This window comes from Vicugna pacos, chromosome 1 (genome assembly GCF_048564905.1).
Source record: "Vicugna pacos chromosome 1, VicPac4, whole genome shotgun sequence".
Classification (NCBI taxonomy): Eukaryota; Metazoa; Chordata; class Mammalia; order Artiodactyla; family Camelidae; genus Vicugna; species Vicugna pacos.
Genome location: NC_132987.1, coordinates 14,839,541 through 14,853,976, shown reverse-complemented (window position 1 = coordinate 14,853,976; position 14,436 = coordinate 14,839,541). Strand labels below are relative to the sequence as shown.

The window sequence follows — 14,436 nt, the reverse complement described above, 5'->3', positions numbered from 1 at the left end:
TTGTTTTCTTATTTCTAGTATCTGCCCCTGGTGGATGAGGCTGGGCTAGAGGCTTACGCAGGTTTCCTGGCAGGAGGAGCTGGTGCTTGTCCACTGCTGGGTGAAGCTTGGTCCCGGACCTCTGGTGGGCAGGGCCGTGTCTAGAGGTCTTTGCGACCTAGGAAGTCTGCTGATGGTGGGGCTGTATTCTCACCCTACATGTTGTTTGGCCTGAGGCTGTTGGGTGGGGCTAGGTCTTGGTGCTAATGATCCAATCAAGATGTTAGCCTCCAGGAAAGCTCATATAGATGAACACTTCTGGAATGTCCACCACCAGCTTTTATGTACCCTGAGTGAGCTGCAGCTGTCTCCCACGTCTCCAGGAGACCCTCCAAATCCAGCAGGCAGGCCTGGCCCAGGTTCCCATGAAATCACTGCTTCTGCCCTTGGACCTGGCACATGAGAGCTTCTGTGTACGTTTGCCAAGCAAATGGAGTCTCCACTTCCCCCAGCCCCGTGGGGCTCCCAGAACCAAGCCCCGCTGCTCCAAAACCAGGTGTCCTGGGGTCTCCTTCTCCTCCCAATGCCGGAACCCCAGTCTGGGGAGCTTGACGTGGGGCTCACTCCTGTGGGAGGGCCTCTGTGAATTAACTATTCTTCAGCTTGTGGGTCACCCACCGGGGGTTATGAGGCCCAATTATATTGCAAGCATCCCCGTCCTACCATCCTGCTGTGATTCTCTCTTTATGTTTCCAGTCACAGAAGATCTATTTTTTTTTGCTAAGTTCCAGTCTTTTTTTCTATGGTGGTTTAGCATTCAGTTGTGGTTTCGTTCTAGTTGTGAGGAAGAGGTGAGCTCCTAACACTCATCCATCTTGACCTGGATCCCTGGGGCTTAACTTTTTGTAGTAAGCATACAATGAGGCCAAAAACAATATTCACCAAATTTACTGATTGTTAACATGAGCATGTAATAGAATGAAGTTTTACAAAGATCATGTGACATACTCTATATTTTTATTTTCTAAATGACTTATGTATGTATTACATGTGACTGAGGTAACATGATCCTGGAAACGGATATTAATACTCTCATGCCATTTTCACCAATGAATTTTTCTTCTGAAAGAAACCATCAGAATTAAGATAGTATAGAAACTATGTTGACACACAAATGCTTTCTCTGGGTTATAAACATGTATCACTGGTTCAAGATGGCAATGTAGGAAGATCCTGAACTCACCGCCTCCCACAGACGCACTGGATCTACAGCTAAACATGGAACAATTTCCTCTTTAAAAAAACCTAAAGGCTGGTTGAGGGACAACTATATATTGGGCAAATGAGAAGAAAAGCATATAAAATCCTATAGGGAAGACAGGGACACAATCTCACCATAAACCTCACCCCTGGTGTAGCAACTAACAACCAGAAGGGAACTCAAAACCCAGAGCTTCTCCCTGAGTAGCAAAGGGTTCATACCCCCATTCGGCAGCTTACCTTTTAAGACATAAACTTGAGACATGAGCCCCCAATAAGCTAATATTGGAAAACCAGTGAGTCTTGTATCACAAGACCCACAGAACAAAAGAGATTTGAGAAACACCTCTTAAAGGGCTCATGTGCTCAGACTCACTCACCCCAGGGCCCAACTGGGAGGAAGCCAATCATGCCTAGACTTAAAGCAGACAGCCCACCTGCTCTTATTAAAACCTCAGCCTGAGGGGCAGGCATTGCTTTAACACACACATCTAGAAGTCTGCTGAACACTCCCTGGAAACAGACTGGCAGGCACCACCTTTGCCACACTCTGGAGCACCAGTATCTCCTGGAAGGGAGCCTTTACACACATCCAGTGTCCTGATTTCTGCAGCTGCTGCCCAGAATATGACTCTTGACTACTTGGCTCTGGAAGCCGAGGGAGCTTGTGGGTCCTGTGGGACTGTAATAATGGGTGTCACCCGTCATGCCCCTGTCTGGTGCCTGGATTTTTGTGACTGCTGCTAGGGGATGCCTCTACATCAACTGGTTCTGGTGGTCAGTGGGACTTAACACTCATGGGTCCTACAGGACTGTAGCCCAAGGAACAAGAGTTCTTCAACAGCTATCACCCCCAGGGCACAGCAAGAGGCAACAGACCCAAGGGCTCAGTCTTTCTGTAAAGGGGGACTATTAACTGATCATGACTGCTGCCTGAGAGGCAAGCTTCTGACCAGGCATGCACCCGGCGGCTCACTGTAATCCTTTCTAGAGACCTTGGAGGGCAGGTGCTACCTTCGCTCTCCCAGTGCTGCCTCCAGTGCACCAGTGTCTCCTGGGGGGTAGCTACCTATGTGCTAGTGCCAAAGCTCAGGGGACGCCCCTTGATTGCCTAGCTCTGGCGGCTGGAGGGGCTTGCATTCCTGGATCCCACAAGACTGTGGCAATCAGAGGGATATTCCTTGGCAGGCTACCAACCCCAGGGCACTGCACAGAAAGGAGAATGAGGCACATTCCCCGGGCTTTCTGTGAAAGAGTCCTCTTTACTTATCAGGGACATTTGTCCTAAGGGCAGGCTTCAGCTCTGGGTCACATTTAGTGACCTAAGGAGCTGCTCTCAGGGAACGCAGGCTGTGGATGCCATCTTGGTACTCTTTCTATGCCTTGCTCCAGCCTTCTGGTATCTCCCAGAAAGGAGCTTATACACTTATCTGGAGCCCACCCAGTGGACACGTCCAGAGCGCCCGGCTCTGAGGGCAAATGGGGCTCACCCTGGCAACCCCTCAGGACTGTATATATCTGCATACTTTAAAAAGCTGCTGCCTGAGGGTCTGGCTTCCAGTCAGCCTGAATCTAGGTGCTGAGATCCTCCACTTTGAAATGGTGACAAGTCTTGGCACATCCTCAGCTACTGGGAGCTATTAAAAATATAACAGGCTGGCTGGGCAAGCACAGAGGTTTTAGAGACAACCAGGAGCTGAGGGAGGGCTGAACAACAGGGCTCATCTCCTACACAAGCCACCCCTGTAAGGCTGGAAGAGGTGGTGGTTTCATCTACTGGACTGAAACCAACAGAAAGTTAAGCAAAATGAAGACAAAGGAATATTTTCCAAATGAAAGAACAAGATGAACCTCAGAAAAAACCTTAATGAAATGGAAATAAGTAATTACCTGATAAAGAGTGCAAAGTCATGGTCATAAAGGTACTCAGTGAACTGGGAAAAAGAATGAACACAGTGAGAATTTCAACAAAAAGATGAGAAATATAAGAAAGTACTGACTAGAAGTCACAGAGCTAAAGATACAATAACTGAATTGAAGAACACACTGGAGAGGTTCGACAGCAGACTAGATGAAGCAGAAGAAAGGATCACTCAACTCAGAAACAAGGCAGTGGGACTCACTCAATCAGAGCAGCAAAAAGAAAAAAGAATTTAAAAATGTGACGATAGTTTAAGAGACTTACGAGACAACATCAAACAGATTAATACTCACTTTATAGGGCTCCCAGAAGGAGAAGAAAGAAGAGGGACAGAAAACTTATTTGAAACAATAATGGCTGAAAGCTTCTCTAACTTGGAGGGGAAAACAGATATCCAGATCCAGGAAGCCCTGAGAGTTCCAAATAAGATGATACCAAAGAGACCCACACCAAGACACATTATAATTAAAATGTCAAAGTTAAACACAAGGATAGAAGTTTAAAAGCGGCAAGAGAGAAAAATCCAGTTCTGTACAAGGGAACCTCCACAGAACTAGCAGCAGATTTTTCAGCAGAATCTTTGCAGGCCAGAACGCATGAGATATCCAAAGAAAGAAGAAAACTTCCAACCAAGAATACTCCACCCAGCAAAGTTTTCATTCAGAATTGAAAAAGAAATAAGAGTTTTTCAGACAAGCAAAAGTTAAAGGAGTTCATCACCACTAAACGGGCCTTATAAGAAATTTTAAAGGGACTTCTGTAAGCTGAAAAGAAAGACCGCTAATTAGTAACAAGAACACATATGAAAGTATAAATCTCACTGGAGAAGTAAAAAATCAAAAAATACCTTGAGAAAAACAAAAATGGAAATGTAAAATACCAAAATTTATGGAATACAACAAAAGCAGTTCTGAGGCAAGTTCATAGTGATAAATACCTACCTCAAGAAACAAGAAAATCCTCAATCTAACTTTATACAGCAAGGAAATAGAAAAAGAAGAAACAAAGCCCAAAGCTAGTACGAGAAAGGAAATAAAAACTAGAGCGGAAATAGCCTAAAATGACAACAGAAAAGATCAATGAAACTAAGAGCTAAGGATAAGTCAAACTGACAAAATTTTAGCTTAGACTCACCAAGAAAAAAAGAGAAAAAACCCAAATCAGAAATGAAACAGGAGACGTTACAACTAACACCACAGAAATACAGATTAGAGAGACTACTATGAACAATTACATGACAACAAATTGGACAACCTAGAAGAAATAGATAAACTCCTATCAACATACAAGCTACTAAGACTGAATAATGATGAAACAGAAAATCTGAATGGACCAATTACTAACAAGTAGATTGAATCAGTAATCAAAAACCTCTCAATAAACAAAAGTCCAGGACCAAATGGCTTCACTGATGAACCTTACTAAACATTCAAAGAAGAATTAGTATTAATCCCTCTCAAATTCTTCCAAAAACTAGAAGAGGGGGGAACTTATCCAAACACATTTTATGAGGCCAGTACTACCCTGATAGCAAAACCATACGAGAGCCATAGAAAGAGAGAGAGAGAGAGAGGGAAAGAAAGAAAAGAAAGAAAGGAAAGAAAGGAAAGAAAGGAAAGAAAGGAAGAAAGGAAGAAAGGAAGAAAGGAAGAAAGGAAGAAAGAAAGAAAGAAAGAAAGAAAGAAAAGAAAAGAAAAGAAAAGAGAAAAGAAAAGAGAAAAGAAAAGAAAAGAAAGAAAGGAAGAAAGAAAGAAAGAAAAAAGTTTACAGACTAATAACCCAGATGAACACAGATGCAAAAATTCTCAACAAATATTGGGAAAACTGGACAGCCACATGCAAGAGAATAAAGCTGGACCACTATCTTACACCGTACACAAAAAATAACTCAAAATGGTTTAAAGACTTGAACATAAGACCTGAAACCATGAAACTCCTAGAAGAAAACATAAGCAGTAAGCTCCTTGACATAGGTCTTCGTGGTGGTTTTTTGAATCTGACACCAAAAACCAGAATCAGTAAAAGCAAAACTACACAAGTGGCACCAAGTCAAAGTAAAAAGCTTCTGTACAGCAAAAAGGCAACCTACTGAATGGGAGAAAATAATTGAAAATCATGTATCTGACCAGGGACTGAGATCCAAAATATACAAAGAACTCATACAATTTAATAGCAAAAAAACAAACTATCCAATTAAAAAATGGGAAGAAGATACAAACAGATATTTTTCCAAAGATGACACACAGATGGCCAACAGGAACATGAAAAGATGGTCAACATCACTAATCATCACGGAAATGCACATCAGAACCACAATGAGATAGCAAATCACACCCTGCACGATGGCTATTATCAAAAAGGTAACAATTAAGAAGTGTTGGCAAGGATGTGGCCAAAAGGAACCCTTGTGCACTGTTGGTGAGAATGTACAACCATTACGGAAAATAGTATAGAGATTCTGCAAAAAATTAAAAACAGGACTACCATACAATCCAGCAATTCTACTTCTGGGTATTTTTCTGAAAAAAACAAAAAATACTAATTCAAAAAGATACATACACCCCCATGTTCACTGTAGCATTACTTGTAATAACCAAGATGTGGAAATTACCTATCTATTGATGGATGAATGGATAAAGAAACTGTGGTACATAGAGAATATTATTCAGCCATAAATAAAAAATGTTGCCATTTGCTGCAGCATGGATGGACCCTGAGGGCATTACACTAAGTGAAATATTTCAGACAGAGAAAGACAAATACCGTATGATCTCTCTTACACGTGGACTCTAAAAAACAACAACAAACTCATAGATACAGAGAACAGATTGGTGGCTGCAAGAGGCAAGGCTTAGGTAAGGGGTGGGAGAAATGGGTGAATGGTGTTTTGTTTAGTTTAAATAAATTGATTTAAAAAAATTTTTAATGTTTTCCTCAACAAATATTTAAGAAACATATTTATTATAAAAGGCAAAGTGAAAATATCAAAAAAAAAAAAAAAGCAGTGAATCATCTGCTTTACCTCTTTGTGCTTCATATCCAACTGGCTCCTGAGAGCCTTAAGTTCCTGTTCACGGATGTCCAAGCAAGTTTCAAGAGCATGTGTCTGTCCTTCCCACTCAGATTTTTTATGAGCTACCATTATGTCAATCTGTTTCATGAGCTCCTGTAGTTCTGCTTCACAGGATGTCAAAAATCCCCTATAAATAAGAACAAACCCTTAAGAACATATGTCCAAGTGGCTTTTCATCCTTCACATGTAAAAACGTAGCAGATGCAGACCTACCCAAGGTGGAACAATGACAACAAATAAATTATCAGAAGCAAAGAACAGAGTCTCTGAGCTTGTCCTTTTAATGCTCATAAAAGGTGATTATTTATTCCACAGGACAGTCTGTCTTCCTCTAATAGCCAACCTAAAGCATAAGTTATTTGGTCAAACACAAGGTTGACGTTTGAAGTCTGGCTTGTGAATGAGACTTCCACAACCAACAACAGCTCTTCTGTATCATTTTAGGTAAGCTTTCAGCAAGAATCCAGGCAAGCCTATGTCACTCTCATGGCTAGCCAGATTTTTATCTTTGGAAACAAGCTGGCTATCAGGAGAATGACTATACAATTTTAAGAGCTGTTTCTAGAAATTCACCCTTGAGCCAAGTGTATTTCAACTATTTCTTTCCACCTTATTATTAGAAACTTAGTGCAGCCTACCTTATTACTGTAACTTACTGATATCCTTCAATGTTTCAGGAGATGCCTGCCATTGCAAAGGTAAAAACAGAAGTGGACACAGATGTGCTGCACTCAAAGAGGTTTCCAGGAATGACCACAGAGAGAGAACTACTAAGGCTTAAGTACTTTTTTAAAAAGCATGTGTTCTTAGAGTCATAAAATCTGTACAGGCTTTGCTTTTTAAGAGTAGACAATTTAAAGTGGGATGAAGGCAAGTATTCAGCTTCACACTGCTGAAACGAAGCAAACACCCCAGAGAGATGCTGTACACAACATGACATGGATCAGCCGAGCTTTTGCTCCCACTTCTGCTTCTACACCCAAAGCACAACAAGGTCAGAGGCATAACTCAGATATGCTTTGTAAACTCAGTGAGAAGCTTAGGGTCAAAAGCAAACTTACCCATCACGTCCCCGATTTTGTATTCCTTCCAACAAAGCCTCCATCGCCAAATCCCCTTTGTTTTGGCAACTGGGAAAGCAAAACAGTCAGTCAGGAGAAAATTCATTTTTTTATGTTCTAACTTTTCAACTTACAAACTTAAGAATGTGAATGAATGCATACAAATAACAATGAGAAAACGCAGCACTTCTTAGAATGACTGTAGAAACAGTCAAGGAGTATCTCTTCAAGAAATACTAGAACCAAATAAATTTCAGACTAAAAGAAAATAACTTAATATGATCTGAATTGCTGCCGACACTCCCCCCGCACAACTGAAATCAAACGCCACACTGTGGCATCCCTATGTCCTCATGTAAGGGTGGGCCCGGGGCGGGATGGGGTGCTAGAAGCAGAGGGACACCGATACAAAATGAGAGGAAATTAGGGGGTCACACTGGTCAGAGTAAAAGTGTAGCTTTTTTTTTGAAACAGATATTGTAAAACGATTAAATGCCCTGAGCTTGAGCTCCTTGGTCCATCACAGGAGAGCCTGTTCACCCTCTGGATGACAGGCCCATGAAGCTCCTAGAACACGCTCCCTCCCCTGAGAGGCAGCTGTGTGGGCCCTCCCTCTGCACGTCATTGCTCCTGATCCTTAACAAGTTCTTTCAGAGGAGTTACACCACACTGCAAATGTTTTCTGCACATCCTTTGCCCTCACTATTCAACCCTCTAGGTCAGAAAACCAGTTTTGTTCATTCCCGCAGCTCCAGAGCTTAGTGCAGCATTTCTACCTGGCCTGCGCTGGAGGCTTTTGGCTGAACTTATCTCAATTCCCCTCCCTTTCTACCTCCCCAACTACGCACACTGGAGAACCAGAGAGAGGAGCCTAGCATAGAAAGAGGGGAAGGGAGATGGAACAGACTCTCGTAGAAAGGGAGAGACACACCACAAAGAACAGAAGGAAGGAGAGAGGAAGGACCACCCTTAAATTCGGAAGTGCCAATGAGTAGCACCTGCTATAGGTTTCTCACCTCTTACCACAAATCTTCAAATTTCATCAACATCAGACTACTTCTCACTCCTGAGAAACTGCTTTTTTCCTTCACAAGCTCAACCCTGAATTAGTCTTTAGATAATTCCCAAAGACGGGGTGCAGGTTCCACCCCTTTGTCCTAATGCCTTGTCTTCAAATTATACTGCTCTGAGAAGAGGACTCCTCCATACAACAAAGAATTCAGTGTCGTACTAACCACTAGATATATACAGATGAAACAGCTCCTTTCAAGGAATTAATAGCCCAGTATGGGAAAGAAAAAATTAACCAAAACGTTCCCCTAGTGTGATAAACGTAGTGACAGAGGCATACATAGGGTGTCCTGGAGACACAGGAGAACAAAAAGACTGGGAAATACAATCACTGCATATTATTTGTATCTATTTCTAAAGTTACTAACAGGAGTATTAAATATTCACGCACAAATATGGCAGAGGAAATTTTTTTCCAGTTGATTTATTCTTCATATTAAACCAACATTAGATAAAACGAAAACCTAAAGAAAAAGGTTTTCAGGTTCTACTCCACTTTCTTTCAAAGGATGATACGGTCAATTGCAACCCAGCACAGATTCTGTGTTTTGATCCACTCTAGGGAACTGAGCAGCAGTACACAGTTCCCACAGCACCATGTAGGTGGGGACCCAGGATAGAGTCGTGCTCTGCAACTAACTAGCTGTGTATTCTTGGACTTTAGTTTTTACCTCTATAAAGTGAGGGGCATGACCTGTATCATCTCCAAGGTTTCTTCCAGGTTTTTATTGGGATTCTATTAGCCAATTACATGTCTACTGTATCACATCCCTGAAAACCCTACAAGGGTACTTATTAAATACGTAGGAAAGTGCTATTCCTAAGGACAGTGCTACCAGTTATTCAAAACTACCATTACTAAAAATATACTTCTTTAGGTCATGTCATTCTCAAACAGTACATTTAGTAATATATATTAGTAACACAGATTTAGTAACATACATTAGTATATTTTCTGGATGACACTGTTTAGTAATTAGCAATATTTATAATAGAAGTTAACAGTCACTGAGTGCTCAACTGTTCTGTCTTGTTTATCCTGTCTAATTCAATCTTCATAACGTTCATAAAAGATAGGTAATGTTACTCTGAGGAAACTGAGACTCGGAAGGTTAAATAACTACTATAGTCCTAGCATTGAAACCTAGGCAGTGTGACTAAGTTCCAGCCAATGTGCAATCTTTACATATTTTACAGTATTCCAGATCTTAAAATACATCAGCATAGCTTCTGTTGGTTTAATAATGCCTTCCTGGCATAAACAAAATCAAACCAAATTGAAGTCTGGACACAGGAAAAAATACAAACTGAAGGATGGCATCACCACCACAGACGGCCACTAGATGGAAGCAGCACAGTAGCGAAAACGGTCCACATGGGGGAAAACTGCCATTTCAGAAATCAAAATCATGGTCTGAGACTAAGACAAGGACATCTGTTCTTTAAAAAAAAGTAGGGATCCAGGCCGGGGGAGGGGGATGTTAATATATTAACATTCTCTGTGGAAAATAATCTTACTAATATAAAATATTTTTACGATTTTTTTTAACAATACTTTCACCACCTGCTTGAGCAGCTGACAAAGCATCAGTTCTCATCCCTCAGGTAAACAGCAAGGACTCTGATCTTCTGTGGACTTCTCTCATCTGCGTATCTCCTGCTGTATCTCTGACTCCTTTCCTAACCAACCTGACCCTCATTCAGCTCCATTCACTGTGTCACTTTGCGTTCTTTTTTGGCTATGGCATGCAATTATTATGTAAAGTTTATTCTCTGTCCATAATATTAAGTACAAATTTAAGTAATTACTGTTTGATAATCTGCTACTCTTTGCCACTAACATAAATGTTAATGTAGTTAAGTGGAAACTACGTAGCCCTATGACTGGTACAGGACAATCTTAGTCATTTCTGCAGTTAGACCAAGACATCAATAAACAGAAGTTATTAATTATAACTCTCCTTTGGAATGAAGCCTGTTTTAAATCAGTGAAATGTGGAATGGGATGGTTAAAGGAAATAAAGGCTTTTTCACCAAGTCTGGGAAGCAGGGAAAACATACTTTAAACCTTAGAGAAGAGACTCCAAAGAGGGTATCAGATAATGGGCAAATCTCTGAAATTCATTAACATATTGGAATTGAAATTGGAGGATAACTATGCTCTGTCCCCTACCTGCCTTGATATTACAGTGATTACAGAGTTCTATGGCTGTGTCAGATATACCATGACTAAACTGTGGCTGCTCCAATAAATAATCAATGTCACTTACCACTGCCCAGAAGTTCTTCCCTTAAGTTTAAGTAGGAACATATCAGATAAAATATCAAAGAAATTTTCCAAAATAAAAATGAAATTTTAAAACATTATCCAAACTATGACTTAAAATCCAGAAAGAATAAGGGAGAAGACTGAGAAACCTGAGTAGATAAAAATACACTTTTACATGGGAAGAATGCTGTAAACAAAGTTGAAAGATAAATGACAACATTATCTGGACGTTTTGTCATGAGAGCTTAATTATCCAGATATATAAAGAGCTTCTAAAAATTGAGGGGAAAAAAAAGAAATCTATAGAAAAATGAGCACAAGATATATGAACAAAGAGTTCAGAGAAAAAGAAATGCAGATGACCTTAAACATATGAAAAGATGCCCAGCCTTGCTCACAATAAGAGAAATACAAATTTAAAGTACACTGAGTTACCCTTTCTTCCATATCAGGTTAACGAAAATTTAAAAGTCTGACAATACCCTCTGCTGACAAGGCTATGGGGAAACAGGCATTCACTTTGTAGGTGGGAACGCAAAATGGTACAACTACAGCAGAAATTTTCGCCATAGTTAGCTACTGATACATATGCATTTACCCTGTGATCCAATGATGCCACTTCTAGGACTCTATCCCAAACATATGTTGGCAAGAATACAAAATCATACATGCAGAAAGATGTACTCTGCAGGGCTATTTGCAATAGCAGGAAGCAACACAATTGTCCATCAACAGGGGACTAGCTGAATATTCATCCACCAATGGAATAATACTATAACACTGTGAAAAGGGGAAACAATTTCTACATACTTCTATGATGGGATCTACAGAGTATGTAATACTAGATGAAAAAAGTAAGATATGAAACAGTACATGCAAATAATACCTTTTACCTAAAAAAGGAGAAAACTATAGATATACCATATAAATATCAATTACATTCCATGTATAACAGAAATATTAAAATATATTAAATATATATATAATTTATATATATATTATAAGTTATAATATATATAACTATACACACATATATAATATATAATGCATATATATAGTGCATTTGTTTTTATGGAAGTATAAACTCAAAACTGGTAAATATGATCCTTTAAGGAAGGGAAATAGAGTAGAGAAACCAGGAATGAAAGCTAAACTTGTCTAAATGTACCTTAACCTACTGGCCAACAACGGGACAGTGTGAGTATCCCCCACCCCAAAAAAAACCAAAAACCCTGCACTAGGTTGAAATAGGTTAAATATATTCAAGGCTATACATTCATGATGATTAAAAAAAAGGCAAAACCCTCTACAAACTGTATTAAAACTGAGGTAAAAAGTTCTTCATAAACAATTTCCAGCTAATAAATACAGAAGAATGATAGAAAATCACCATATTGCAACCCCTAATGCAATAATGGTTATAAGCAATCTAAATCCATGGAAGTATCTCACCATTAAGTGAGAGACTAATGGGGAATTTCATGATAGATGGATTGGGCTGACAACACCCGAACCCACTACGCTGCTCAATCTTAACATCACAGAAAAAGAGGAAAGTCAGACACTACATGCCTCTCTGAAGTCTTTTCCACCACCTATGAAATCTCGCCCCACCCTCACCCTGCAAAGAGTCAAGACTGAATCTGATCAAGCTTCTAGATCAGAGATCAACAGAACTTTCTGCAGTTATGGAAATATTTATACATACGCCATTCAAAGAATCGTCATTAGGCAGGCACCTGTGACCACTGGACACTTGAAATGCGGCCAATTCGATGAGGGAACTGAAATTTTTAGTTTCATTTTAATTCATTTAAATAGCCACAGCTGGCTAATGCCTACTATTTTGGAGAGTAAGGTTCTAGATCTTACTACTGGTTTAAAGGAAATAAAGGGAATACATGCAAACATTAAATATAAATCTAGAATGTTAAGAGAAAAAGGGAGGCAATGAAACTGCTATATTAAAAAAGACTGAGAAGGTGTATCAACCCAATGCAACACATTGATCTCTACGGGATTTTGATGCAAACAAGCTAATTCTATGGGATAGCTGGGAAAATCTGAACTCAGACTGAATATTGACATTATGGGATTTTTATTAATTTTCATAGGTGTGATGATAGTACTGTTGTTTTGTAAAACTCAAAACACAAACAGTTCTTGAAGAAAAAAATTAAGGTAACATAAAAACCAAAAATTCAATTTCTGAAACTATGTCAATGTTGGCTTTAATTGAATTTCAGATCACGTTGGCATACATTCATAAGCAAGAAGCTCTGATAAAGTGGACTACTGATGCTGTCTTCATCTGCCACCACTAGTACATAAGTGAGGACAGGAAGGACCAAGCAAAGGTATTCTATCTTTTAATGCGACACAAGTGGCATCAGTACAATTAGCATAGACAATCACTACAAATAACTTTTAAAACCTTAAGTTTTAAAACATTCAGTGTGACTGAATGTTTATAAATATTTAACCCACTTTTAACTTCACTATTTCTTACTATATCTGATCACTGATAATGATACAGTCAAATGGCAAGATGCTCGAGATAAAAATCAACCTAAATACAATACTACATTCCAAATAAGAAAATACATACACTTTACTATATCATTAAGCTACAGCTATGATCAGTATAATCTAAATATTTGAAGGTATCTCAACTTAATGATTCTTATGGTGATTTCCTCTTCACGTATAGAAAATAAAATCAAATGCAAACATGCGCGGACTGTATAACCACAGGGCACTAACGCTACAATACTGCTTTATTAAAGAAAGAAAAAAATTTTTTTTTCCAAGACTGGCTTAAGGAATCTTCTGCAAGGCTCACGGAAAACTACTTTGTGCAAGTAAGTCTACTATAACTATAAATGAAGACTAGTCACTGACAGCAGGCTCATCCTTACTCTTGGATGCTGTAAGGGACATAAGAAAAACATTATAAGCCTAGATTTACTGCCTTCAAATATCTTCCAGATTACAGTGTTCTAAGGCCCCGCCCCCTTTAAACCATCACTCTTATAATTTATTTCCCATCCCTGATCTGTATGGAGCAATTCGTGAGTTCTGGGTTCCCCAACTTCAGTCCTTCATGATTTCTGCCCCATTTCCATACCTCCTGTACTAACATTAACGTTTTTAACCAACTCATGATTTAAAACTCGCTAAACTTCCCACCCATAAACGAACCGCTACCACCTGCCGTCAATGACCTAAGTCGCAACAATGCTAGGAAGCTAACCAGATGAGGCAGCCCAGGCGGGAGGGCTGTGCCGGGGGTCCCTCCCCTGAAGTGGAAGACTGGCCCGCGGCTGACTCCGCTCGGGGAAGATGAGCAGCTCGCCCACCCCGCCGCCCTCCCGCCGGCCCGGCCTCCAGGGAAGGGCTGACCACCTGGCTGGCCCGGACGGCGCGCCGAGGGAGGTCAGATCGGGCTGCGCGGGTCCGCAGGACATCCGCGGAAAGGCCGAGGGGCGGGGCGCCGGGGCGGAGCCGAGGCGGCGGGGGCGGGCCTGGAGGCCAGCGGGCGGCTGAGGAAGCCCGCCCCGGGCCATATGGCTGGTCGGCCCGTGGCCCCACCACAGCCAGGACTGCCTCCGGGCCGGGACACTGCCGCCCCTCGCCCGTCCGACGTTCGCACATGCGGTTACGGGGCTGCCGCGAGCGCGCCCCCGAGGCTTCCCGCCGTTACCTCCGGCCGGGGGCGCGCATGCGCGTCACCGCCAACCTGACGTTCCGCCTCCGTCGTTGGCACGTTCGTTCCACCCCTGCCCCCTCACTTTTAATTGAA

At 41.0% G+C, this 14,436-nt stretch overlaps 1 protein-coding gene across 6 annotated transcripts in view; it reads right to left on the bottom strand.

Annotated features, from left to right (window-relative positions):
• Positions 1–14,436, bottom strand: part of CEP63 (centrosomal protein 63) — a 64,852-nt gene that overhangs the window by 50,234 nt on the left and 182 nt on the right. The window contains exons 1-3 of one of the 6 annotated variants that reach the window (XM_006214556.4): positions 14,338–14,424; positions 7,295–7,363; positions 6,183–6,360 (exon numbers count right to left, since the gene is read on the bottom strand). In XM_006214556.4, coding sequence (XP_006214618.2) covers positions 6,183–6,360; positions 7,295–7,363; positions 14,338–14,357 — 267 coding nt within the window. In that variant the 5' untranslated portion in view covers positions 14,358–14,424. Of the gene's footprint in view, positions 1–6,182; positions 6,361–7,294; positions 7,364–13,887; positions 14,017–14,039; positions 14,306–14,337; positions 14,425–14,436 lie in introns of those variants that run through there. The other 5 variants (XM_006214555.4, XM_031677955.2, XM_072955655.1 and 2 more) reach the window with 5 other exon arrangements.